Source organism: Podarcis vaucheri (genome assembly GCF_965113315.1).
Source record: "Podarcis vaucheri genome assembly, chromosome: 15".
Lineage (NCBI taxonomy): Eukaryota > Metazoa > Chordata > Lepidosauria > Squamata > Lacertidae > Podarcis > Podarcis vaucheri.
In genome coordinates, this window is record NC_138753.1 from 4,719,506 (window position 1) to 4,747,294 (window position 27,789).

Consider the following 27,789-nt stretch of genomic DNA (forward strand, 5'->3'; position numbering starts at 1 on the left):
ATGTTGGCCACCTGCATCCACTCATTAAGAACTAGCAACCTTGTTCCCAGCGTTGGTCTAGAATTCTAAGAAACCCAAAAGTCAGGGCAGTTTTGAAAGGTTCAGGCCATTTTGAAACAAAATGGTGTGCAATCATATCCAAATATAGACAAAAACCTGCTCCTTGGTCTCTGGAAGCATCGTGCAAGATTTGGTTATGATATCTTAAGAGGTGTCGAAAAAATAGCAAACAGAAAAATAACTCAAAAATGTAGTAGCCTGCTACATCAGGAACCCCTTTAAAAAAAAAATCTAAACGGGTATCCCCCCCCCCACGTCAATTATTCAGCTCAGGCTGCAACCCTAAACTCTTTACTATATCAACTAAATCTTACTGAGTACAGCAACACATATTTCAGATATATAGGATTAGACTGTACACAGTTGAACCCCAAACTGTGCCAATAAATGTCGTCATAAACAAAAATGAAACCCAGAAGAAACAACTGGATTAGTAACCAGTCAGCATTACTCAATCATATTACTAAATAAGACTATTCCCGTAAGAGCTCTCAGCCTCCCTTTATAAAACATGAACCTTGACAGACAGTATTCCAATAAGTAATCTTAGGATGATATGGTACCTTCCAAGAAATTCAAATCCAAGTGGAACTTTAGTTCGTAGGCACCTGGGTGACATTTTGTCTTATTGCATCCTTGAGCCTTATCAAGGCAAGGCCATATCCATGTGAACAATGCTTTTGTCTTGGGATGTTTGAAGCTTGGTTGTCCAGAGCTACAGGAGGCTCCCAGCAACAAGAGTTTGACCAAGTTGACAGCAAGAAAGTGAGCTGCCTCTTGGCTCTTGTAAGTGAAAGGAACTTTCCAAAGGTCACTCACCATTTCTGGCTGAGACACAACTGGTTGATCACTGGGTCCACTTGGGAAAATCTGGTGCCATTTCTTAATGCCAGTCTACTCGCTTGCCCTTCATACCCCACCTGTGCTGCCACTGCTAGGCTTAACAAATTTTATGAATTGAATTGCTTTGCCATTTGTTGCTCTACAGAGGAAGTCGTTCAAAGGCATATTTAAGCCAGACTTTCCCCAAACTGTAGGCCTCTCAAAATCATTCAAACTTTCAGGATATGGAACAAGCCATTTAAATTTTTTTCTTACATTATAAACATGCCTACAGGTTTACCCTCTAGGGCACAACCACTCAAAGTTAAGCTTATATCAACAAGCAAGGTTTAAGCTTTTACACTGAAATTGACAGGATTGAAAAGTACTTACTTTGACTGGCTAGAGCAGGCATCACCAATCCTCGGCCCTCCAGATGTTTTGGACTACAATTCCCATCATCCCTGACACTGGTCCTGTTAGCTAGGGATCATGGGAGTTGTAGGCCAAAACATCTGGACCGCAGGTTGGGGATGCCTGGGCTAGAGTCAATGCCCAGGAGGAAAAAGAGGTAACCTAACAGTGTGTGTGTGTGTGTGTGTGTGTGTGTGTGTGTGTGTGTTCTTGGAGTCACATCTGAGACACAAGTATAATATTCTCTGCTCCCACAATAACTGCAGGAAGCTACTCAAGAATTTTACAGACACACACACACACAGAGAGAGAGAGAGAGAGAGAGAGAGAGAGAGAGAGAGAGAAATTATCTCCTGAGCTGTCACTCCAGGTTTACTAACTGAAGAGTCACACAGCCATTAAGATTTCGCTTATTCTATCCACAAATCAGATTAGCCAAAGGCACAGCAGTTCTGGAGTTAACTGAAGGTGAAAGACACACTAGGAAAAAAAGGTGAATAAACCGCAAGATTTAAAAAGGATGCCAACTCTTTGTGTTGTCATACATTTATCTTTATTGTTTCTAAGTATTATTTTAAAAAATCACAATAAAACTTCAAGCACAATGTATCAATTTGGCTACTGTTTCAAAGGTACAGCTATGGCTTTGAATCAGGATTCCTCAAACTTGGCCCTCCAGATGTTTTTGGCCTACAACTTCCATGATCCCTAGCTTGCAGGACGAGTGGTCAGGGATGATGGGAACTGTAGTTTCAAAACATCTGGAGGGCTGAGTTTGAGGAAGCCTGGTTTTGAATATACAAGTAGATCCACATTAAGGAGAAAGGTACTGTACAATGTATCAAAAACAGCTTCCATTCATTGTATAGTGTAATCAGCAGACTGAATTAACCCAGAGCAAGACTAGCCAACAGGATGCCTGCCAGATGTTGTAGGACTCCAACTCCCAGCAGCCAGCATGGCCAATGGTGAGGGATGATTGGAGTTATAGTCCAGTAGCATCCAGAGGACCACAAGCTCTGGTTGAAAGCACCTTTGGAACATTACAATATCAATCCCATCACAACACCAACAACAACAACATCACCACCACAAAATGTTCAAGTCATTGTTCATCTGACAACAATTTAGGAAGTATGTACAGGAAACTTGGGTACCAATATTAAAAAGAAAACTCAAGCAATCTAGACATTTAAAGTGTAGCCTCGTTTTCAACTTCCAACTCTGATGAGTGCCCTCACATACAAGCTATTTTGGGAACTTTTGTCTGGGATCAGTGGCTTTCATGCTCTTTGGGACAATTCTGTAGAAAAGAAGAACAGCATTTTTAAAAACACAAATCATATTCTGTCCTCAAAGGGGAAGGGGGAAAAAAGGAACTACTATTCATTTGTAAGACATTGCTCTAAACTACAGAAGTCAACAATCACAGACTGCCATATTTTGCTGCCATATTTCTTATGAATTGTGTTAACTTTTGCAGAAGGATCACATATCACCGCCTATCTGAATTCACACACCTATGCCCACTAGACAAGAGCAAGATTAAACTGGTGCTCATACACAGGAGACCTGCCACTACAGATAATAAAGATACAGATGGAACTTTCAGTGCCTCAGTACTTCAGGAATGATTGTGGAAGTCTTATTCCACCCAAGCAAGAGCCCAAAATATGTTTTGTAGTTAGGTTTCAAAGCATATCTGTGAAAATATTTAAAGGAAGCAGAAAGTGTGAGCCCACACTTTAGCGCTTCTCAAATTTGAGCAAGTGGTCAAGTAACAATTTCTACAGGCAAAAAGGTGGGAGAGGAGGTATCGCCTTGTTTCTATTATTACTTGTTAAATTGTGGAGTAGGAGAGGAACATAAGCCACTTTTCCGCCACTGTGGCGTGTTTTTATATATTTTTTTGCTGCCGGGTGAATCAGCAGCGCAACAGCAGAAGACGTAGCAGCAGCAAAAAAACAAAGACATGACTTTTGCTGCTGCACTACTGGGTAAAGCAGCTGTTTGGCAGGGTAGAGTGATAGCAAAAAGACATGCCTTTTGCTGCTGTGCTACCCTGGAGACCAGACCCCCTGAATCACCCGGCCAGGCAGGTGGAGATGCTGGGTGCCAAAAGTGGCACCTGGACATCGCCATCAAGTCGCAAAAGGCCAGTTGCAAGTTGCAAAATGCAACTGGCACCCGCTAATTTCGAACCCTGTCTGGAGCTACTCAGCAAAAACACAGACAAGATCCCCAGGGTTCAGAATTACCTGTTTTTCTGGGGTATCTGATACTGGAACAGTCTGGTACATTAAGTGATGCATTGCAAGTTCTTCTTCTTCAGATAGAGGTGAGATCTGGGGACAAGAGAGAGGAACATCTTAAGCAGGGCTGTTTACATTCTGCAATAAAATACATATTGTCCTCAAGAACCTCATCAAATCTTGTCTCTAACCTCTGTAATGTTTTGTAATTTCTTTTGTCAAAGGTCATTTGTTCACATTCCTAGCCATATTTTAGATCATCAAACAAAATTGGCAGAGGGTTCCAACTTCCAATCAAATATGAAGGACACAAATATATATGTGCCATGGCAGGCCTTATGCTAATAGCTTCTGTGTCAACTTCAGATGTTCCTCACTTGTGAAATTCGTTGGTTGCCTTTGACCAGGTCTTTGGGAAGTTATGCTGGGTGGTTTTTAAAAAACCCCATTTGTAGAGATTTAAAATCTGTAGGTTTTAGTAATTTAGTAATATGTAGGATATTCCAAGGCTGGGGTAACCCAGCCAGATGGGCAGGGTATAAATAATAAAATTACTACTACTACTATTACGCAGGGTAAGCCAACCTGTTGGCCTCCAGAAGTCATGGGGACTCCAACTACCATCATCCACAGCACAGCTAAGGGCCAGGGAGAATGAGAGTTGGGGTCCAATGCATCAGCTACCCTTATCCAAGGATATGTCTCACGAAGAGTGATAGAATATGGGCTCTGCTCCCTAGCCAACACTTTGCAACAGGCTCCACGGCCCCCAACCCTCTGACTCCAGCCAGTGGATCCTAGGAATGTAGCATAGTAGATCCTACAACTCTGAAATCTTCCAGGTCTTGTTCTAAGATATGCCGTGGGACTGATCCTGGTGCTCACATAGCTTGTGATGGGACATGCCAAGGCCCAACTGAGTCAAACTGAAACCCAGAATATGCTCAGATGGGCCTTGCTGGATCAGGCCAGTGGTCCATTTAGTATCCTGTTCTCACAGCGGCCAGCCAGATGCCCCAGTGGGAAGCTCAAAAGCAGGAGTTGAATACCAGCAGGTGTACATTTCAGACCAATTACCTACAGATGCACACTTCAAGCAACTTGTGTTCTTTCCTGAAGTCCCTATATGCTGATGAAGGAAAGTCCAATGCTCTCTGTCTCTCCCTATATCTATCTATATGTGCGCACAGACACGTCCCTCAAGCCAGGCAACTCAAGAGCGCTACCTCCATTCCAGTGTGCTGCTGTATTTCCTGAACCAGCTTCATTGTTTTGGCCAGAGTAGCACGGATCGACCGCATGGACTCCCGCCGCTCGGTAGAAATCCTTTCTAGCTGCTCACACAACATTTTGTAGCGAGACTTCACCTGTGACAGCTGCTGTATGACAACCAGAGGATTCTCCTGTTGCCAAAGCAAGGAAGATGCACACAGTTGGAGAAGCAGAAAAAGGGGAGGGGAGAGGGAGAAACACAAATGGGAAGCCTACCCAATCAGATTCAGCTAACTGGAGGGTTAGAAGTCACAGCCACACCATACACTTAAAGAATCATAGAAACCATAGTTTCTACCCACAGAGCTACCATTCACAGCACCCTTAAACTAAAGTCTCCGGGATTCTTTGGGGAAAGCCATGTGCTGGAAGGAAGCATATGGTGTGGATGTGACCACAGAACTTGCACAGTGCAGCATGGACATGGTGATGTTTTTCAGGCAATTCTCCTTGGCAAGTATGCGAGTCAGCATATTATGGGTTGCTAAAATTAATTAGAGCGCCAGATTCAGGCATCTGTGATTTCACCACCACCCATAAATTTCAGCAAATTAAAGCATGTACATCCCAATTAGCATCGCTGTGTAATATTTATGTTTAATTCCACTGTCCACCACCACAAATTCAAATGTTTGTGGACAAAAAATTAACACGGGATACTTTTTTAAAAAGCTGAATTAGATTACTCTCTGGGGGAGTGGCAACCAACATGATGCCCCCAGGGATGTTGTGGGACCGCATCACCCATCATTCCTAGCCATTAGCCAAGATGGCTGTGGGTTGATGAGAGTTTCAGTCCAATGACATCTGGAAAGCACCAAGTCAATTAAACGTGCTCTAGGACACTGGAAAATTTTCTGATGCAAATTTCCCTATGCAAATCCAGCTAATTTGCATGTAGAAAATGAATTCCAACATTTTTCAGAAAACTCACACCACTACTTTCAGCACAATCCTAGATAGGGCTACTCAGAAGTAACCCCACGTGGTTCAGTGGGGCTTACTCCCAGATAAGTGGACATAGGAGTGCAGCCTTAAGCAAAGTTATTATTTTTCATTTCATTTCTATAGCTTTATAAGGGGGTGGGGACTCAAAGTGGTTTACAACCTACATTAAAAGATTCAGTACCTCTTTAGACAGTCCGTCAGCATGCCCTTTCACAATTTCAAACTCCAACATTGCCTGAATGTAATTCAGGTCGGATTCGGCCTTCTGGAACTAAAACACCCAAATGGTCAATCACAATTCTGTTATATAAATTGGAAACCAAACACCCCTACTGTTGCAGAGCACACATAAGCGCAGGGGATGTGGAGAGAAAATAGGGAAAGATGCGCTAGGGCTGGGTAATCTATCACCAGCCAGACATCGCAATCTGCCGATACATCCCAATGTTGAAACCTGGCCGAGGGATGCCCTCTGCTCCCAGCGCTCAGCAGCAGCAGTATCAGGCAGCCTTGGCACCGCTCACCATTCCACAAGGCTTGGGGTGCAATCCATGCTTTGTGGAGCAGGGCTGTCTGATGTTGTCAAGCACCGGCAGGGGCATCAGGCAGCATCCGCAGCCAGGCAGTGCCTTGTGCATTTGTCTGCCTTGCCCTTCGCCCCAGCAGGCAGGCGGGCTGCCTCTTCTTCCCGACGCCACCCCCACCCCCTGCACCAAGGCAGTGGTGGATGAAGCAATTGCACACAAAATTTCGAAGTGGAACAAGCACACTGCCAATAGGACTACACTGGATACAACACATAGGCTCTGATAGTTCCTGTTTCGTGTTTTCAAAACTTTGACAGCAGAGGCACAATTCCCCTCACCCTGAATTGAAACTGGAGGTCGAGTTCGCTCTTTTCTCTGAAAAAGGTTTACTTTAATTGTGTCCAAGAACTGGTCCACCGCCCAGGAAAGAGTCTCTGCCCTTGGGTTTCTTCACAAGTCACATTCTGGACTTCCTACATTGCAAAGAGTCACCTTCAAAGGCAGGGAGTTCTCCTTCATCCAACCATTTCCATCTCTATGTCAGAAGGGAACAAATGGCACCTATGGCACCTTCCCCTCGATCCAGCACAGGGCCACCTTCCCTGGCACAAAAAATACAAGGCTTGGTGATGTAAGCCGGCTTGAGCTGGGCTTAACTGTGAAAAGGCAGCATGCAAATGATGGGATAGAATAATGGACCGACTCAACAGAAGATCATTTTCAATGTTCTTAGCTGCCCTGAAGGTATACAAAGAGGCAAGTTTTTATTATCACATTTCTACCCCACCTTTCCTCCAAGGAGCTCAAGGTGGCATACATGGTTCTCTTCTTTCCCCCTCCCTCCCCTCACAACAACCCTGTGAGGTAGAGTAGGTTGAGAGACTGTAACTGCCCCAAGGTCACCCAGTGTTTCATGGCTGAGCAGGGATGCGAATGCTGATGTCCTGGGCCACCACACTGACTCTCTCTTGTTTGAGAAAGAATTTGAGAGAAGGAAGTGTGATCATTTCATTCATTTCATTCCTTGGGTCAAAAGGAGTTCTCATACAAACAACATGCATGGTATAGTATACAATGGTACCTTCGTTCTCGAATTTAATCTATTTCCGACTCCCAAAATGGTTTGAAAACCAAGGCACAGCTTCCAATTGGCTACAGGAGCTTCCTGCACTCAAGCAGAAGCCGCGTCAGACATTTGGCTTCCGAAAAACGTTCACAAACTGAAACACTCACTTCCAGGTTTGTGGCATTTGGGAGCCAATTTGTTTGGGAGTCAAGCCGTTCAACTACCAAGGTACCACTGTACTAGAATGGGCTCTGTACACAAAGGGAGATCTGGTTATGGGCTGCCAAATCTGGGTTATGTAGTCTCTCTCCCACATAATTACCCTACAAAACTCATCCTCTTGATAGCTCCTCTTGCCAGGCATTTGATAAACAAGGCTGATGAAGAGATAATCAAGCTTACAATGTTACCATTCTCCTCTATTCATGATTACTGAGCCACCAGGGAACTGAGTAAGACAGTGGGATGACAGGGGCATTACTTAATTAACGGTAATCAGTTCCTTAAAGGAGCTATTAAAGACTTATGGGAATCGCAGCTGCACACCCAGTTCACAGAAACAGCCCAAGGAATGTCTTCAGAGGAAAACATCGCTTTGGGAAGGGACTTTATTATTTGCCAAATTTAGCCATCCAGATCCTGGAAATGTTACCTTGCCATACAGATTGGCCTCCATATTAAAAGTTGGGGCTAGCTATTAATTAAAGGCTTCCTACTTAGAGGCCAACAGGTGCCTACGTATTTTAACATGATAAAAGAAAAAAGAATTAAACCAAAAGAATGTACCTCCCTGCAGGACAGAAGGCTGGAGGAGAGATGTCTAACAGACAAAGACCTGTGTTTCCTGACTTTGGACACAAGAGGGCAGCACGCCATTCACTCACCCTCAAAGGAGACTATGCAGTTATAGGGCATCAGATCCCTTGGAAAAGCCATCTCCACTGGGGTCCCCCTCCACTGCCCTCAGCTGTCACCTGGAAGCAGCCCACTCCAGCAGGCTGCCTTAATGGAGGCGACGGGAAGCAGAAGCCCCACTCCCAGGCAGCTCTGCTGCAAAACTAGCCCCACCAGGCACCTCCTGCCCTTGCTGGCCATTGTGAGAACTACAATTTAACTTGAGGAAATCATGCCCGACTTTGCCTCCCCCACCCCCATTCCGGAGGGTCTTTTTTTAGCTGATCAAAACCGTTATTGCGATCACAAGAACCCAAAATACAAAGCACATGCAACAGTTTGTAAAAGACCACAAAGAGAGACAGGCTGTTGGATCGGACCTGTGGCCCATCCAGCATTCTGTTATCACGGTGGTCAACCAGAGGCCCTAAGTGGGAATCCTGAAAACAGGACCAGAGTGAAAACAGCACTGTCTCTGCTTGTGATTCCCAGCAACTGGTACTCAGAGGCATATTGCCACTGACAGTGAACATAGCCATCCTGGCTAGTAGCCAGTGATAGCTTTATCTTCCATGAACTTGACTAATCCTCTTTTAAAGCCCTCCAAGTCAGTGCCCATCACAACTTCTTATAGAAGTGAATTCCATGTGTAAAGAAGTACTTGGCTTTCTGTTTTCCTGCCACCTATCCAATTAGGGATTGCAGGCAAGGAACTCACAATGTTAAAGCCTGGATATGCCTGATGCCCAAAAGGTTGCACCTGAAAATTGTAAGCATGCCCTGTTACGTACCCAGATTTCCATATTTCAATTCCATTGAAAGGAATTACATGGTCATGCTGGGAACTGCTCTATCAGAAAACTAGCGGACCATTCCAAATTTCCAGCAAGCTGCACATAATAAGAGAAAAGAAGCCTCTTTCCAGCAGCAAAATAAATAAAACTAGTGCCATTTCTCAGTGATCACACGCTTGTTGTATCATGCAACAGGCAGGCTGACCTCACAAAGTGATACCTAGTTACCAGGGCTGTCAACAAATTAACGAGGAAAAATGACAGGGTATTAAAAAATAAAATAAATCTTTAAATAAAATGTGCATCTTGCCAGCAGCTCCAGTACCTTTGAGATGCTGAAAGCCGTGCAAGAAAACTGGCAATTTAACAAGCAAAAGCAGTTTCAACTATCAAAAGGTGCCACTCCTAATTAAAAGGAAATTAAAGGCCATCCAATATTCTTCTACATCTCCTATTACGGCAACATGCCAGAATCAATATAGGCTTTTTTAAAACTCTCAAAGATAGTTGTGCCCTTAACCCACAGCTCCATCAATTACCCAAAGAGTCAGTTTTAAGGAGGTACAGTAATAGGAACACAGGAAGCTTCCTTATACCGTCAGACTGTTGATCCATCTGGCTCAGTATTGTCTACACTGACTGGCAGCACCTCTCAAGGACTTCAGTCAGGACTTTCTCCCACTCCTACCTAGGTGTGGCAGGGATTGAATCTGGGATCTTCTGCATGCAAAGCACATGCTCTACTAGTGAACTGTGTCTCCTTCCCTATCAGGTGAATGGCAAAACACACCGGACTAAAACAAATCCCGCCAACCCATCCTAACCAAGGTGTGAATAAGCAGAATTTATGGTTACTGGACAACATCCCATTTTGGTGGTGGTTGAACATTCCTCCATTCCCTTCTCAAAGCAGCCCTCCAGCAAATCCACTTGCTAGCCAGAGCCTTTGTTCACTAAGTCCCCAGCTAATGTTTGCAGGCCTGCTGTATAGTCATAAAAGCACAAAATCTTTCCAGCCCCCTCTGCACAATTCACTTACATAGGCTTTGGAGAAACAGAGAGAAGCCACAAGGCCACTGCTGAGGGTCCTGCCCACAAGTGCTTTGACAATACTATTGCACTGCTCATCGGGAAGTACAGTAGTGCAATGAAGTCAGAGCCCTTGTCAGCAGCAAGGTGCTTTGGAGAGATGTTCTGCACTAGATGCATTGCAAGAAGCCTTCAGAACAATGAATAGGCTACTGAACTTTGAATTTATAAATGAATTTCACAATAAGAAAAAGGTAAACAGCTTCTTCTCCTTTTAAAAAGGGCTGGGGAAGCCTCCAAACTAAATCATAACTCCCGACACACACATAACTCTTTCCAGCAGGCTGTTTGCAACTCATCCACAGTCCATGTTAGTTTGATCTCACCTCATTTTGAGTGGTCTAGATCAAGGAAGAAAGAATCTGGCTCTTTTCTGACTGGGTGCTGATGCACCATTGAAGAACTGCAGTGGAAAGCTAGTAATTGCATAAGGCTGTTATTTATGCATATGTTATAGCTGGGTGCACATACCAGTACACCAATTTTGAAATTCCAGCTATATAAAGGAGTCCCCCACCCCTGTTTCAGACAGACACACAGACATACAAAAGATTGCATACTTCCCTTCAAGTTGTCACTTTAGCTGACTGAGCATCGCTGGCCAATGCCCTTTTAACATTGCACTGCTTTTTGTGCACGTTCACTAGTAGTACAACATAAAAAGGGCAGTGGACAGACACCTCTCGCCATCCACAAGGAAGCAGAATCGAACAGGTTCAGAAGGGCGTTCTTTGGTTCCAAAAGAAAGGCTAGATCCTGAAAATGTAAGTGGCTTGCAAAAAAAGAAAAGAAAAGCTTACAAAACATTTCAGCAACAAGAACTGACTCTATGAAATGTACCATCACCTTTGGTTTAAAAAATAAAAAAAAGCAAGCAAGATCTTGGGGGGGTCTGTTTCTCCTTGGGAACAAAAGTTACTTTCAGTTTTTTCACTTAAATATGTGTGTGTGCATATATCCACACAAATCCATCTTTAGAGGAGGATGGTGTTCTTGTCAGCTTCCACCTCCAAGAAATATGCCAACTACCAAAGAAAGGAACAAGGAGTGTTCTCATCCAGCCAGCTGACCTCCTTCAATCCCTGAGTCAGGATCATGGGTCTGAAGTTTCACTGTCCCCTCCCTCAAATCCACCAGAAATGGAGTCGATTCTTTGAATCCCTCTCTGGAAGAGGACAGTGATAAGGTCTCATACTCCAGATCTGGGAGTGCCATTTGAAAAATTTTGAAAGATGAGTCTGAATTGTTACCATGTATTGCACCTGTATTTCACCTGTTGTTTGTTCTCTTTAAGACCCTTAGGGAAGACAAGATACACAATTGGAGGCCTTTCTCTCAGTAGCGTGCAAGTTAAGCTGGAGTGCGCTACATTTTTTACAGCTTCCTCCTAAAGGCTGGATTTCTGACCACTGTCAGGCCCCTTGCTTGGAGGACTGACTCAAAGCAAGCTGTGGACTCTGTCAGATCAGCTGCCATACCTGGGACGAAGAAAATTGCAACAGCTACAGGTCAAATATTATTTGAGCCCAAACATTATATATTAATAATATAAAATAGAAACCAAAGTTCAAGCTCACCTAGATGGTGCTATATCATACAAATTCTGCTTAAATAAATAAATAACTACTGCTTTGCATATGTTTCTTATTGGCAATCACTACACCCCACAGCTGGTGGATCTATGTACATGGGTGGCAGTTTATAAAGAAATCAAGTCATATATTGGTAATATAAAAGCAAACCCCAGGTTCAAGTGGACATAGATAATGTTATATGAATTATTGGTTCAAATGGACATAAAAATTATTTTGGCAATTAGGGTTGTTGCTTAGTAGCGGCAGCAGCCTGAACTCTATTTTCTCTCCCATGGAAGGGGGACATGGACCCTTCTACACAGCCTTATCTTGTTCCACCTTCTCTCTAAGAAAAAGGACCTTTGATGAATGATGGGTGGGGAAATGGGCCAATCCGACGGGCCACGCCCCCTCGAAGCTCTGGTCACGCCCCGTAAATAGCAGGCTTTTCAGAGAATGGGTTAGGCCGGAGGGCCACGCCCACACAGACGAGCCACGCCCCCAACAGCGAGCCTCCAAAGAGAAATGGACCAAAACCAGCACGCCCCTTTTTGTCCTCCCCTCAGAAGATAGTGGATTCGCCCAACGGAATCTTCTCCGAAGCCTCTCCGCGGTGTGTGGTTGGGTCCAAAACGGTGGGGGGGGGATGGGACTATCCCCTCACATTTCCCCCTTCCTCAACTGTTCCTTCCCCCTCCCGGTGTTTTTTTTCCCTTTCTTTCTTTCTCCCATTCGTTGGCCACACATTTTCAACGGTCGGCCCCTTCCCTCAAGAAAACCGCGGCCACATTCGTCGCGACGGCAGCCCCGGGACTCACCATGGTCTCGAGCGTAGTAACCGCCGTCTCCATGTTGAATAGTTGACATTCCTCAGGCGGTGGCATTCCACCCCTCTCCCCTCCCTTTCTTTATGAGAGGAAGGGACGGCGCCTCTGATTGGGCAGCTGTCACCACGTCCTCTGTTTCATTGGCTCCTCTCAAATACAACCTCGCGCCTATTGGAGAACAAAGCGTACAGCCCCGCGGCATGAGACAGCGGCTCCTATTGGATAGGCTCGAGACGGTGGCGGCTCTGATTGGTTTGTTAAGAGAAAACTGTAGGGGGCGAGAACTGGGCTGGACCGAGAGACTGCATTGGTCAAAAGGCTCAACAACCGGTTCTTCATTGGTCCCATTTCTTTCTAAGGCGGGTTGACATTTTGGCCACCCTTTTCTCGTCCCTCCCCTCTCCCTTTCTCTTATTGGCCCCTTTTTCCAGACCTTTAATCTGGTTGGCTATTGTTTCCTGATTGGCTGGATCTGCAACCAATCGTGGGACGCAGGATGCCAATAGGTTTTTTTATCTCAATAGAACACTGGCTGCAGCACGCGGAACTGTGATTGGCTGTGGCGCAGGCTGCTATCAGTTTGAAATGTTGGGCGTGGCAAGGAAATGTTGGCATGTGTCAAGAAGGGCGGAGTTTTGGTTTTTTAAGGTAGGGGTTTTGTTTAAGATATGAAGAATTAGGAGATGGAATGAGAGCGCTCGTAAGTATTCTGCTTTGCGGGAACCACCTGCTGCTTTCTGGCTTTATTGGGTGGGGAGTCAGGTGTGTTTCCCGTCTGCTAAGGATGGGTACGGAACATTGCCATTTTTTCTTCTGTAAAATGGGTGCTTCTGTGCCCCCTGCGAGAATTTCTTAGATTTCCATATGCGCCCGCAGCCTCAACAAGAGTGGGGAGGACCCCATATTTCAGCTGAGCTTCTGCTTGTTTGTTGTTGTTTAGTCGTTTAGTCGCGTCCGACTCTTGGTGACCCCCTGGACCAGAGCACACCAGGCACTCCTGTCTTCCACTGCCTCCCGCAGTTTGGTCAAACTCAGGCTGGTCGCTTCGAGAACACTGTCCCACCATCTCGTCCTCTGTCGTCCCCTTCTCCTTGTGCCCTCCATCTTCCCCAGCATCAGGGTCTTTCCCAGGGAGTCTTCTCTTCTCATGAGGTGGCCAAAGTCTTGGAGCCTCAGCTTCAGGATCTGTCCTTCCAGTGAGCACTCAGGGCTGATTTCCTTCAGAATAGAGAGGTTTGATCTTCTTGCAGTCCATGGGACTCTCAAGAGTCTCCTCCAGCACCAGAATTCAAAAGCATCAATTCTTCGGCGATCAGCCTTCTTTATGGTCCAGCTCTCACTTCCATACATCACTACTGGGAAAACCATGGCTTTAACTATACGGGCCTTTGTTGGCAAGGTGATGTCTCTGCTTTTTAAGATGCTGTCTAGGTTTATCATCGCTTTTCTTTCTTTCTGCTTGTTTACTGTGCTTAATTTATATGTTGCCTTTCTGCAATATGCCCAAGACAGTTTACAGATTTAAGATGCTCACTCAGATGAAATACAACGTAAAGTTAGCCCTGTGGGTGTGGAGAGGATAGATCAACTGGAGCAGGATATGATTTTGGCCACCTTGCCTGCTTGGCTTGCTTCATCTTTTCCACAGGGTGTGTAAAATGAACGTAGATAGTACAAGAGATCAGTACGCATCCAGTGATCTTATTCCAAAGGAAATCAAAATCTGTTTCAGTGTTCAGAATCCCTGAAAACTCAACACTCGGACAATGGCAATATTTACATCTGTGGTGGGTGGCTGTTGGTTTGTATGGGTGCTTCTTGGGCATGATGTTCCAGCTGGCAACACCTACATATTTAAAATCTACGCTTGATCTTTTTAAAAAAGCTGTCATTTTTTTTAAAGGGTATGGCAGGATTCCTGTTACTCATTTGTCCCCTTCAAACAAAGCTTCAGATCAAGGACATCTAACAGGGATATGATTTAACCTGAAGTCTTAAGTTAGAGAAAATGGGCAAGGACAGTCAACGGCGTCGAAAACTGAGAGCCAGAGCAAAACGTTTGGCAAACAGGAAGGAAGTTATCATTCCTCAGTGTTCAAGTTCTCTCCCTCCAAAGTAAGCACCTCTGATCTTTTAATTTTTCTGTTCAGTGTTCTTTCTATGACTAGCCATCACAGTTGCCTTGTTTTCAAACCATTGAAAGTGACCAAGACCATTTATGTAGCAAGAAAGTAATAAAATGCATATAAAATTGTTGCGAAAGTTGGGTGCTTTCCCCTCTCTCTGCCAAGTGGTGGCAAGAGCTCATGGGGTTCCAGGAACTCACCTAGGGTATGTGGAGACTGTAGTAGCTTTAAGAAATATGGTTTATTCACCTATTCACACCTTCAGTCTGCATGGAGGGAGTCCAGATCTTACAGCATAGCCATTTCAAGAGGGGCTTGTACCCCACAGCAGTGCAGCCCTGGAGTCAAAGGCATATCTCCCAGTCAACCCTACAGCCAGCCTGCCCAAGATGGATCCCAGTCCGTCTTCCATCATCTTCTTTTCCTCAGCAACCCTTGCTCAAGACTTTTTTTTCCTGTCACCTCACACCCAGTTACCCTGGCAACCTACCAAACCCCCATCTCTGTTCACACTTCAGGGCAAGAGGGGAGGACAGTTATCTTGCATTGCCAATGGCCCTATATTGTTTCTTGGCCAGGTCATTTTGCATAGGCTTGCACAGGAATTCATCTGCAGCTTGTATTTCCCCTTCATATCCCAAATAATGAAAATCCTACCATTTATTAATTTCTAATTAATTTCCCCAGCTCTCAAATCTGTAACAATATAATTGTAATGCTCATGCACTGCTTGTTCTAGTAATGGAAGCCTATGGGAATGAGGAGGTTTTCTGTGCCAAAGACAATAGGAACCATCCATGAAGGTCACCTTTTTAAGATTTTGATTTGGTGTTTGTCTTTGGTAGGCTTCCGGTTTCACCCTGCAGCTGGAGCAAACCTCTTTACTCATGGCCCTTGACATTTCTGAGCATTGCAGTAGTGAAGGCTTTACAGACCGCAGGGTTGTGTCTGTACAGGTGGTGCCAGAAAAGTGTTGGACGGGTAAGTTTTTGTTCATGTGATCTTTTTATTTAGAATACTGAAAACTGTAGCGGCACCAGCTTTGTCTGTTTGTGCTGGAGGGCATATGTGGAATTAAGAGAGTGCATGATGAGTGACCATAACGAAATGGAGGTGTAGCCTGACATAGAATGGCTGCCACATCTAAAAGAACAGAAAAAGTGACAAAGGCAAGAAATTGTGCCAGGATGCCCCACCTATCAATGTGGGGGACTTTATCACCCATTGCACTGGCTCGCAAAGAGACATTCTTTGAACCCCTACTCAGTGCAGAATGGAAGAGAGCGAGTGTCTAATCTTGGCACCCAGTTTAATGTGGATGTTTTGGGAGGAGGGTGTTCAGCCTAGGAAGGGCTGAGCCACTCCATGCTCGCTGGTGGATCCCAGGCTTCACATGAGTAAAAGTACTGGGTTCAATCTCTGACGCCACCAGCTCAAGGGATCCTGAAAAGCAGCGCTAGAAAGGATGACCCCTCATTGCCATTCAGAATCTACAGTAATAACAAACTTAGACACAGGGACTGCAGCTTAGTGGGAGAGCATCGGTTTGCAAACAACGACTCCCACTTTTGATCCTCAACACTTCCAGCAAGGACTGGGGTAAGACTGCTGTTGGCAGGACATCAGGTGTGGGGCTGTTGGACCAGGCAAACATCTTGATCGATCAAGGAGGTGTCTTCTTAAGTTGTCTGGGGCGGGCTCTGAGGTTTCCTTCACCTGTCACCCTTTCTTTCCTGGGATCCTGGTCACAGCTTTATAAAATCCAGCATGATGATTGATTGTAGCAAGAATTTTAGACTCCCTTTTTCTCTTTGGAAATGGCTTTTCATTTCAAGCAACCACTAGGATGTCGGCAGTCAAAGGCCCACTTCCTGCTTTTGAGGCCCACCCCCAGCCAAAATGAAAAAATAACGACCCACCGTTGGAACGGATATATTTTTATTCATATTTATGAACATGTTAAGCTCTATATAGGTTAAGAAAAACGATGTCTCATCAAATCATGTCTCTTACCTGCTCAAATCTGCAGCACTAAGCTGAGAGTTGCATTTGAGGCAGGTGCACATCGAAACAAATTGCCCCCAAAAGTTAAATGTGAAAAAACTAAATCTGAGCCCCCTTTTGAATGTGGGACCCAAGGAAAGTGGCCCTCTTGTGTCCTCTCCCCCCACTGCATTGATCCGGGGTGTTGGCTTTTTTTCTGCTGCCAAGTGTGCATATACATCGGGCTTATGCCTAGCTCTGTAGAAAATCAGTTTCTCTTGCTTCTTTTCTCCCAGTTCTTTCAAGTCGTCAAAAAAATTGTGTCTCCATCAAACATGCGTCTGCAGGAGTTGGCTGCGCTCCGGGAACGGTTAGAAAAGCTGGAAACTGAATTTGCCAGCCTACAGTTGCTGGTCAAGGTAAGTCGTACTTTTTACAAAGTTTGTAGCAATCCAATCTGCCGCCTCCGGCCAGCTTCTGGTATATTGTAATGAACTGATTTGCTTCCTGACATTCCTACTTTGGAAACAGGATCCTTGAAGCCCAAACCATTGGCAAGACTTTTACCTGCGTGGAGGGGTGGCAACTTTGTCTTAAATGTTATTTCTTTGCCGCAGGCAAATAGCTGTGGACGAGTCCAATTTGTTGTGGTTTGTAAAATATAGATAATAATTACTTTAACATTAATCTATGTACTGCTTAGGGACGCGGGTGGCGCTGTGGGTAAAAGCCTCAGCGCCTAGGACTTGCCGATCGAAAGGTCGGCGGTTCGAATCCCCGCGGCGGGGTGCGCTCCCATCGCTCGGTCCCAGCGCCTGCCAACTTAGCAGTTCGAAAGCACCCCTGGGTGCAAGTAGATAAATAGGGACCGCTTACTAGCGGGAAGGTAAACGGCGTTCCGTGTGCTGCGCTGGCTCACCAGATGCAGCTTGTCACACTGGCCATGTGACCCGGAAGTGTCTGCGGACAGCGCTGGCTCCCAGCCTCTAGAGTGAGATGAGCGCACAACCCTAGAGTCTGTCAAGACTGGTCCATACGGGCAGGGGTACCTTTACCTTTACCTTTACCTTTATGTACTGCTTAATTCCATAATAGGCTTCCAAGTATCTTATGGGTATAAAAACCAGCTATTTCAGTTATTTATATATACTGCTTAATATTCAGAAGTGTTATACAGGCATTAAAATATAAGTATCCGAAATTCTATTGTGTGATAGAAACCGCTTTAAGATTATCTGGGGTTTTTCCCTACAATCACGTGGTATAGACGTTTTATGAAATAAATAAGAGGAAACGTATGTTGTAACTGGGAGTTTGGGGTGTGTGTTGGGTGTGTGCATGTTAATGTGGTTTAGTAAACTTTCAAAATGAAAAGTTGGTGCATAAGAGCTTGTATCCCATAACTGAGTTGACAACCTGGCCGCTCTGGTGCCTTACTGCCAGATTAACATTTCCTGCTAGAAAAATGCAACCTGTGTAGTACGATTCATGCAACACGTTGGCGACTAATATGCAAACAATAATTGCCAAAATAATTATACATTTTTTATCAATCTTCTGAGCAAAATACAAAACCTTGTGTAAAGCCACAGAGACTTATGAATTACCCAACTTAAGATGAACTTATTGTTAAGTTGTGAGTGAACATATCAGACGACACAGTGATTCTTCAGACAGCTCTTGTTTATTCACAGGCCAGAACTGAACTGAACTGAAGGGTTCAGCCAGCCTGCTTATATAGAGCTCCACTACAATGTAACAGTAACAACTTTCTGTAACTATCCAATCACTGAACGTCACTTTCAATTCCTTATTTGCATATGTGGACATGAGTGAAAACTATCTACAGTATCCCCCTGCTGGCCCAGGGTGAGAACTTCAGTACATAACACTTATAATGTCTGGTTTCAAAGCCAAGACGAAACAGGTGCAAAACGCCAGCACCCTGTCTACAACTTCACTAACATCCATCTACAATTTCACTAGCATCTCTCAGTATTGTGAACAACACCGAACTTACCCTTTGCTGGTATCTTCATGAACTCACCTAAAAGTTAAAGAAAACAAAAAAATGAGTTAAACATTTGAAAAATCCATTGAAGTTCATCTTAAGCTGGGTAGTTCATAAGTCTCTGTGGCTTTACACAAGGTTTTGGATTAACATTTCCAGCTGATGAGACTTCAGTTTTCGTCTCTATGTGCTCCCCCCCTCTCTTTTTCTGTTTTATTAAATTTGCTTAGTAACATAACATTATTATATATATTCTATAAAACAAAGAATACAGAACAAAATTCATTCATACTACAATGCCTAATTACATAAGATTAATATATATGGTTTCTCTTCAGATCGTATAAATCTTTTGCCTCTATGTGCTGAATTGAATCCCCCTCGCTGATTTCTCCCTCTTTCAACAGAATGGAACTGTTGTGCCTTTCTCGGAAAAGCCGCCTTGCCAGATGCAGTTGGAGAAACCGGAGCCAGCTTTTCCCGCGCATGCGCAACTGGGCCTTCCAGAATCTTTGCCTCCACAGCCCTTGGCTCCTCCTCCTCCTCCTCCTCCTCCCCCACCCCCTCCCCGTCCGCCCCAGCCTCTACCTGCACCTCTCCGTCTCAGAAGAGCTGGTGGCAGTAAGACGCCGGTAATGTGTATGGCAGTGCGAGTTCCTCTTAACTCCCTCCAATTGGGGTCTTGTCCGTTTCAGTTTCTTGCCTGCTAGTAGCATATGGGTTGGTGGGAGCAATCCAGGGATGGGAAACCCATATTCAGCCTGGGGGCCGCATTCTTCCCTGGGCAGCCTCCCAGGGGCCGCTTGCCAATGGTAGGCAGAGCTAGAGGTGAGCAAAGGTAAATGCTTCCAAGCTTATGCAGACAATTAAGAACATACGTCAATCGCAATACAGTAGTTAGCTGATCTCTGATTCTCAGTTTTTACATCTTTTTTATTATTGTATGTACGATTGCTGTAGATAGCTTGGTTTGTTTTTTTAATGAATATTGCCGTACAGATATCTAACTATGTATTTTATTTTTATGTAGCATTTCACTGCTTCCCACCCTGAGCCCCTTTAGACAGAAGAGTGGGGTAGAAATTTAATTCCTGTAGGATTTCAGGAGGAGCGGAAGGATGTTGAGTCAGAGACTTTGTTGGTCAGTGTCGCTGAGAGAGCTGTGGGTTCTGAACCTCTTTTCTGTCCACTTCCTTCTTGGATCCAGGCAGCCTCATTAAAAAAAGACGTACCCATGCAGATAACACTCCAAGACCTCCTAAATGTGAAACTAAAGAAGGCCCAAAGCGGCATGGGGATAGACAAGGTAAATTCGCAAAGGCGTATTAAATGTGCTTCACAGTTTGTGTTAAATGCTCTGAGCTGAGCTGTTTGGGCCCTGCTGTCTGATGATCGGCCACTGTATCAGATTGGTATTGTGAAGGACTCCTAGTCTACGGTAACCTGGACAGGTGTGGTGTTGTGATGGTGTCAGTAACAAACAAAAATATCTGCAGAAAATGGTCCACTTTCAAACACTGATTAATAGCATAATGAATGGGACCCGGGTGAAATTGGGCCAAGCGGAAGGGGATACAATACTGGCCAAAACTAAACAAATCAGTGTCCAGGTTGATTCATACGGGGGAAAGTGGCCCTTGGTGTATTGGGGGGACTGAGCTGCATAAGGCTTTATAGGTCAAAACCAGCCATTTGATTAGTAACAAAGGGAATTCCTTGAGCTCAAAAGGAATGTTTATTTAATGGTTGTTTGTTGTTTTATACAGTGGTACCTTGGGATGCGAACGGGATCCGTTCCGGAGCCCCGTTCGCATCCAGAAGCAAACGTAACTAGCAACAGCACGTCTGCGCATGCACACGTCGCTTTTTGCTGCTTCTGCGCATGCGTGTGACATCATTTTGAGCGTCTGCACATGCGCGAGCGGCAAAACCCGGAAATAACGCGCTCCGTTACTTCCGGGTTGCTGTGGAGTACAACTCGAACGCGCTCAACATGAAGCATATTCAGCCCGAGGTATGACTGTAAATCTGAGAGTTTGAATCAGGTTTTTGTAGTTAGCTATGCATTTGTGTAGTTTCTTTTTCCAAATTCAATTTTTATTGATTTTCAATTATTTTCTATTGCAAAGTAAGTTTCAAAAGTGTTTGCAGAACATCTTAAAACAAAATTTTTAAAAATTTCAAAGATCCAGTTTATCTTGGGAGAGTGTAATAAAACAATATGATAGTGGGTTAGACCAGACAAATAGATTTGATTTTAGATTTTCAGCAATAACTTAATTAGGTTTGTGCACTTTTGAGTCATTTCCATGAGTTACGAAAGCTATCTTTGTAGTTGTATAAAACCATTTTGATTATTTATATGATTTGTAAAAAAACATACATCTTTAACATAATTTTGGCTGTAACCAAAAATGTAGCAGCTTGTATGATTCTTTTTCGATACTTAAGTTAAAACAAAAATAAAGCTTTGAAAATACAAAAACACACAAAACACCACTTTCAATTGAGCCCGAAAACTAATCGGTAGCTGATGCAATTGGGCCAGGGCTGGCATTTCAGCCTCAAACTGTCTTGCCCTAGTCAACGGCAGGCCCCTGAATTTGGCCTCAACTGCAGTTTCTGGACAGCCTTCAAAGGCAGCTCCACGTATAATACATTGCAGTAATCTAACCTAGAGGTTACCATAGCATGAAGAACAAAGGTTTGGCTATCCCTGTCCAGGTAGGGAAATAAATTATTTTGAATAGCAAGTAAGAAATAAAATAAAAACTTGAAGCATGGGAAGTCCCAATAAAAAAATTATAATTTTGGCAGAATATTTGGACTATTTGATATGTATTTGTATAATTTGGAACATTCGATGTGATTTGATTGGATTGTTAAAATGGGAAACTTAATAAAAATGATTTTTTTAAAAAAATAAAATAACATCCCCAGAACTCAACAAGCAGTTAATTTCTTACTGTCCTGAAGTCACCAGCAGTTTAAGCTATGTAAGGTTATGTCCAAACTTCAAGGAAATGTGGGGTTGGAGAGACATATTGGTAGGGTTTATTTAGAGCAGAGGGATCTCCGCAGGACCAATCCGGCCCAGGCAAGATAAACCTTGCCGACCCCTGATTTAGAGGATAAAAACAAGAATAATGAAGAAGGGAAAGGGCCTAAGAAAAACTTTGTGCCCCCTTGATAAAATTCCTCACAAAGGCTCTGTGTTGAAGCTTCTTTCAGAAGGTATGGTGCAGTAACGAGTCTTTCTTTTCTTCAGAGGAGATCGCCGTTTGAGAGGCGCAAGGCATTAATCACCCTCTCCGACTTGCAAAGCATCAATCTGAAATCCAAAGCCTCAGGACCACAAGCTCGGGTTACAAGTCACTTGATGTAAGGCACCTCTGACCTTTCTGCAGATTTTATGTGCAGCGTTAACGTTTGTCCACTTAGGAAATCTGTATTTTAATTTTCCTGTTTGCTCTTCTTTTCCCCCTCCAGCACTCCTAGCAGAAGCAGCTTAGATTTCCGGAAACACTTGAGAAAAGTCGCTATTGAGAGGTAACTATCTATATAGGGAAGTGGGGGTCATTCTCCCCCTTTTTTCTTTATTTTAGCTCACTGTATGATCCTGCCCAGACCCCAAGGTTGTCATTTGAGGGAGTTCCGGGGTGAGGACAATGAGAGAACAGGGCCTTGTCTGTGGTAGCCCCCATTTTGTAGCATGGTCTCCCCAGGGGAGACCCACCTGTTGCCAACCTTGTCATCACATCAGCACCAGGCAAAGGCATTATTTCTTTCCTCAGGCATTTGGGTAGAACCAATAATTTTAATGTTGTATTTTAATCTTGTTTTTAAGTTGAATTCATTCAACTTGTTTTTATTATTGCTTGTTAGCTGCCCTGAGCCCGGCCTTGGCTGGGGAGGGCGGGGTATAAAAATAAATAAATAAATAAATGGAGGCTTTCCCTCTGTGTCTTAATACATTGACATATTTTTATGAAAGCATTTATTATTTCTGTAAGTTGCTTTGGGATATGTTGCTCTAAGAAGCGAAACATAAATCCAGTTAACCAAACCTACTGGAAAAAACACAAGTTTATGGCTCCCAGCATAGACCGTGTACCCTTTTTTCTTTTCCCTTCCCCTGCTTCAGGAGCCCAGGAGGAACCCCGTTAAGCAACAAAGAGAACATGGAGACTGGCACAGGACTTACACCCATCATGACCCAGGCTCTGCGGCGCAAGTTTCAGGCAAGGCTCTCTGTTGGCTTGGCAAAGCAAGTGTTGAAAGGGGGCTTTGAACGCACAGTCCCATCTTCCCAAGTCAGGGGTGGGGAACCTCGTCTCCACAAGGGCCACATTTCCCTTGCCATGTGCCGCAAGCCATGTGCCAGGATGGGGGGGGGGGAGGCTAGGGGCAAAATTGGGAGGAGGAATGGAGGTGTGATTTGTACTTTTGCACACTAGTCTACATTCCAACTGCAAAAGACAGAGGCTTTTTGCACGTCTGTATATGTGTGTGTCTGTGTGCTTGTGTGTATACACACACACACACACACACACACACACAGAGGCAACCCCCATTTGCGCAGGGGTTATGTTCCGAGGCACCCCATGTTTAAGTGAATACCGTATTTTTCGCTCCATAAGATGCACTTTTTTCCTCCTAAAAAGTAAGAGGAAATGTGTGTGCGTCTTATGGAGTGAATGCAGGCTGCGCAGCTATTGCTGAAGCCAACAGAGCAAGAGGGAGAGCTGCGCAGCGCCTCTTGGTCTGCTGGCTTCCCAGCGAAACAGGAGGAGGAACGGAAGGGAGCCCTTACATTGAGCTCCTTCCGTCCCTCATCCTGCTTCGCTGGGAAACCAGCAGAGCAAGAGCCGCTGCACAGCTCTCCCTCTTGCTCTGCTGGATTCAACGATAGCTGCGCAGCTTGCTCTGGCTTTTCAGGGAGGTGGGAGAAGGGACGGAGGGCAGCCCGTCAGTCCCTTCTCCCACCTCCCGGAAAAGCCAGTAAGAGCCACTCTATCTTTAAAGAGCTGCACCAAGCAAGCGTGTCTGCTGGCTTTTCTTGTTTTCCTCCTCTAAAAACTAGGTGCGTCTTATGGTCGGGTGCGTCTTATAGAGCGAAAAATACGGGATTTGAAACGGCATTGAAAAAGCCTGCAAGTAGAGCTTCTCCCACCCCACCCCTTCCCGTTCCGCTCCTTTTTGTGACGTTTTCGGGTCACTTCTGGGTTCAGCGTAATGCGCATTCACATATTGAACGCGTGTAAATGCGGGGTTGCCTGTGCACACACGCACACACCCCTCCCCATCGTCCCCCAGCCCAAGCAAGAGGTGTTGCTACAATTAACATGCATTCTGCATCTGTACAAAAGAACTTGAGGGAGGGGGTGAAGTGAGGACTCTAGCCTGAGGAGAGGAAGTGCCTTTAGGAAGTGTGGGCAGAACGGCGCAAAAACTGAAGTTGCAGCCAGGAGGAAAAGTTGAAACCTCTCTCTCTCTTTTCTTGACAGTTGGCTCACCCAAAGAGCCCCTCTCCATCCCTGTTGCCTAAAGGAAGCAGCTTTGAGGAGCAAAGTCAGCAGTGCATCTCCTGCCTACCTACAGTTCCCCATGCTGGTTTTCTGGACTCTGCTGATGGGCACTACTAATGTGGAAGGAATTTATTTTTCAATAAAATACACTGGGAGCAGGGAGGGGAAAAGAAAGCATGATCTTCATCGTCATCTCAGAGCTCACCATCCCCAGGTGAAACACACAATGGAGAGACAGTATAAGTATTTTTTCCCCAGCCCGATTTTTATTCCTTTACGGCAGAGATGGGGAAGTTGTGGCCCTCTGGATTTGTTGGACTACAATTCCCAGCAGCATCCAGAGAGCATCCCTCCTTGCTTAACATCGTATTGGCAAATAAGAGGTTATCACTATAAAACACCTTTAAGATATAAAATGCCTGCATGGGGAATTGGGCATTCCTAACCTTGTTTTATTTGTAACTTACTTGAAACGTTTATATATATATATATTTAAAGTATTTACTATTTTTAAAAAAGATTTGGGGAGAGAAACATTTAAAAAAACTCCCAAGTTCTTAAAACTCAAAAGTGTGGCAGTCAGTCTTGGAAATTTCATCTAAAGTGGATGTGTACACATGAATTTGTGTATGTTTTCTCCATAATGAAGAATATCTTTTTACCTTCTCTTAGAGGGGGGAAGTATATGTTTTTCTCAATAAGGGAAAATGCCCCTTTCTCTGAGGGGGAAAAGTGAATTGCAGAGGAAGTCTAACATGCCTTTGTACCGAAAGAGGCTGTATGTTCAGCAAACCTCAAATGAGGTTTTTGCTTCTGGTTTGAGATCCTGATGCATGTTGAGTCGTTCCTGACACCCTCTTGGTCTGCTGAGAGACAATGAGGTTCTGCCATGGCGGAAGAGGTTGGAATCATCAGCTGGTCATTCAAACACTCCTTGAAAAATGTGAGTAGCACCTAGGGCTATTTACAGAGTGTACCATTATGTACAGATTGTATCTGTAAGATGGAGACTAGGTTCCGGTTGAAGATGACAGCTATTGTTTTCAAAGTGCTGATGATGATGCTTTTCTGTGGGGGTACAGACTTCTCATCAGTCCTGCTCTCTTCGGTCAGAGGGGGTTTTGAAGAACTCCAGAACTTGTTTAACTGGAAATTCATCGAACAGAGGAAAGCTAGTGAAAAAACCATAGCAGCTCAGCTAAAAAGCTGTATCGGCAATCTGAAGAATTTATTGTTTGCCTCGAGTCTGCTTGCAAGTGCATTAAAAGGCAAAGTAAATTTGCAGGACCCGAAAAGGAAGCTTCAGCTCATTAGTTTTCCAGGGCCGTTGACATGCTGCTTTTGCATCAAGCCCATGAGCAGCTCGAAAGGGCGCCAGCATCAAATTGCCTTGGCGGTGCAATGGAAGGAAATGCCTTAACTTAGATAGCAATCCTTTCAATTCAGACACTGTCGTAAACAACTCTTGGGCACATAACTCTTTAGATGCAGTTGGGTTAGATCCACACTATACATGTAAAGCACAGGTGCTCCCCACCCGAAAAACACAAAGAATTCTGGGAATTGTAGTTTACCCCCACAGAGGTATTATTCCCAGAAGTACAGTTCCCAAGATTATTTGTGAGAAGCAATGTGTTTTACATGTATGGTGTAGAATGTGGCCTTAGTGTTTTGAAGGGATATTGTGAGCATATGCGCACAAGTGGCGCCAGTTTTCTCCTGATATGCTTATGACACATTCTTGCGTAGCTTGGAATATTGGCGATTGTTCATATGTGTAAGGACAGGGGCCTCTTATGAGCATCCTCACAAAAGTTCCCAGGGAGAAGCTTTAAAAAATTGGGGGGGGGGGGGTGTGAAGCTTTGTAGACAAGGATCTGGACCCTGTGGTCCTGCCAGACAGTGTTGGACTACAACACCCATCATTCCAGACCATTGGTTAAGCTGCCTGTGGATGAAGGGCGTTTGAATCTAGTGACACCTGGAGGACCATAGACTCCCCAGCTCTGCTGCAGAGTAAACAGACACCCTTCAGACTGTCCATCTGAAACATGGAGCATTCCAGAAAAAAGACTGAACCTTTAATGCTAAGGTAGAGATGGCTAGTAGGCTAAAGTGTTCCTAAATGTACACATCTACATATGCACCGCTGCATTATACAGCTGTAACCCAGCTCACCTAGTTCCAATTATTTACCAGTTTACACTGTGTTTCTGCATCCGTTTCTTACCCATTACTCATTTTATTGCTGTTTGTTACGTGTGTCAATTCAATCGCTTTGCTGCCTACCTCCTGCACATTTCAAAGACAAATAGCTTCTGTAGCTACCTGTGGCACATTTTGGAGCAACTTGAAACTAAATATTGTAAAGCTGCGCGGACTGAAATCAGTTCAATAAAAAATAATATGGCAGTCTGCTGGCTTTCTTGTTCTGCTCCTCATTCATGTTCTCTTTGGAAAAGAATGTTTTGTTATTGTTCAAGATGATGGGTCTCATCAGAAATGTATTACCGTATTTTTTGCCCTATAGGACGCACTGGCCCATAGGACGCACCTAGGTTTTTTTTGGGGGGGGGAATAAAGAAAAAAAATTACCCCCCCAACGGCAGCTTCAGTGCGCCCCGCGCTCTGGGCAGCAGGCTGTGGATGTCTGCCCAAAGCGCGGGGCGCTCTGCTGCAGCGCGCCCAGCACTCCAGGCAGCGGGCTGCTATCCGCAGCCTAGGGAGCTGCACGAAGCCCGAAGCTTGGGGCGTGCTGAGCTCAGCGCGCCCCAAGCTTCTGGGTGCAGGCAAGCTCTCCGCTAGCCGTGGGAGAGCTGCGCGACTTCACACAGCCCTCCCACGGCTTGCAGAGAGCTGTGCTAAGCCCGAAGCCTGGAGGCGTGCTGAGCTCAGCGTGCCCCCAGGCTTCGGGTGCAGGCACCTCTCCCCAAGCCGTGGGAGAGCTGCACAACTTCGCGCAGCTCTCCCACGGCTTGCGGATAGCTTCCTGAAGCCTGGAGAGCAAGAGGGGTCGGTGCGCACGGACCCCTCTCGCTCTCCAGGCTTCAGCGAAAGCCTGCATTCGCCCCATAGGACGCACACACATTTCCCCTTCATTTTTGGAGGGGGAAAAGTGCGTCCTATAGGGCAAAAAAATATGGTAAGTGGTAGCCAACGACACCTGGTAGTCCATTTACATGGTTGATGTATGCTTCAAGAAATGGCTGTAGCTCGGTGGTAAATCAATCAGCACTGCAATGCAGAAGGTCCCATGTTCAGTCCCCAGCATCTCCAGATAGATGGGGGGGGGGGAGAGGAATTTTAGTCTCAAACCTGGAGAGCTGCTGCCAGTCAGTGAAGAGGATGCTGAGTTGGCTGACTAATGTGTGGTCAGAGTCAGCAGGACAACAGCAAACCTATGGTTACGTGAAACATACTCAATAAACACACAAGACATAACCGGCTGTACTTTTGAATAAATAAGGTATACTATTCATTGAACTTTATGAGACTTCTGTTGAAATCTACAATACAATGAAAAAAGCAGAAGACCCAGTGGATCAGTTAATTCTCTAGTCAGTTCATGCATAAGGTCCATACATGTAAAAGTATCTATTCCA

At 44.8% G+C, this 27,789-nt stretch overlaps 2 protein-coding genes across 7 annotated transcripts; one reads left to right on the forward strand and one right to left on the reverse strand.

Moving 5' to 3' along the window:
* Positions 1 to 1,826: 1,826 nt before the first annotated feature.
* Positions 1,827 to 12,686, reverse strand: SKA2 (spindle and kinetochore associated complex subunit 2). 3 transcript variants are annotated; one of them, XM_082201996.1, is made up of 5 exons: positions 12,531 to 12,686; positions 5,950 to 6,039; positions 4,775 to 4,951; positions 3,555 to 3,641; positions 1,827 to 2,599 (listed from the first exon to the last, which is right to left on the reverse strand). In XM_082201996.1, exons 1-5 carry the CDS (start codon positions 12,594 to 12,596, stop codon positions 2,570 to 2,572), a joined length of 450 nt encoding a protein of 149 aa, XP_082058122.1. In that variant the 5' UTR covers positions 12,597 to 12,686; the 3' UTR covers positions 1,827 to 2,569. The 3 variants fall into 3 exon arrangements, with proteins under 3 accessions (XP_082058122.1, XP_082058124.1, XP_082058123.1); XM_082201998.1 differs by lacking the exon at positions 12,531 to 12,686 and adding an exon at positions 9,047 to 9,073; XM_082201997.1 differs by lacking the exon at positions 12,531 to 12,686 and adding an exon at positions 6,788 to 6,960.
* Positions 12,078 to 26,608, forward strand: PRR11 (proline rich 11). Of its 4 annotated transcripts, none has more exons than XM_082201918.1 (10): positions 12,078 to 12,325; positions 14,443 to 14,654; positions 15,511 to 15,646; positions 16,945 to 17,067; positions 19,067 to 19,291; positions 19,867 to 19,965; positions 21,928 to 22,040; positions 22,149 to 22,208; positions 22,804 to 22,900; positions 24,167 to 26,608. In XM_082201918.1, exons 2-10 carry the CDS (start codon positions 14,548 to 14,550, stop codon positions 24,302 to 24,304), a joined length of 1,098 nt encoding a protein of 365 aa, XP_082058044.1. In that variant the 5' UTR covers positions 12,078 to 12,325; positions 14,443 to 14,547; the 3' UTR covers positions 24,305 to 26,608. The 4 variants fall into 4 exon arrangements, with proteins under 4 accessions (XP_082058044.1, XP_082058046.1, XP_082058045.1 ...); XM_082201919.1 differs by lacking the exon at positions 12,078 to 12,325 and adding an exon at positions 12,961 to 13,187; XM_082201917.1 differs by lacking the exon at positions 12,078 to 12,325 and adding an exon at positions 12,962 to 13,239.
* Positions 26,609 to 27,789: the final 1,181 nt, after the last annotated feature.

Excerpts from the sequence above, each read along its gene's own strand:
- SKA2 (XM_082201996.1), bottom strand. The coding sequence starts at position 12,596 with ATGCCACCGCCTGAGGAATGTCAACTATTCAACATGGAGACGGCGGTT. Across the intron at positions 3,642-4,774 it reads AGCAGCACACTGGAATGGAG|ATCTCACCTCTATCTGAAGA; the intron begins GTAGCGCTCTTG and ends TCTTGTCCCCAG. Across the intron at positions 2,600-3,554 it reads CAGATACCCCAGAAAAACAG|AATTGTCCCAAAGAGCATGA; the intron begins GTAATTCTGAAC and ends TCTTTTCTACAG.
- PRR11 (XM_082201918.1), top strand. The coding sequence starts at position 14,548 with ATGGGCAAGGACAGTCAACGGCGTCGAAAACTGAGAGCCAGAGCAAAA. Across the intron at positions 14,655-15,510 it reads TCAAGTTCTCTCCCTCCAAA|GCTTCCGGTTTCACCCTGCA; the intron begins GTAAGCACCTCT and ends TGTCTTTGGTAG. Across the intron at positions 15,647-16,944 it reads GCCAGAAAAGTGTTGGACGG|TTCTTTCAAGTCGTCAAAAA; the intron begins GTAAGTTTTTGT and ends CTTTTCTCCCAG.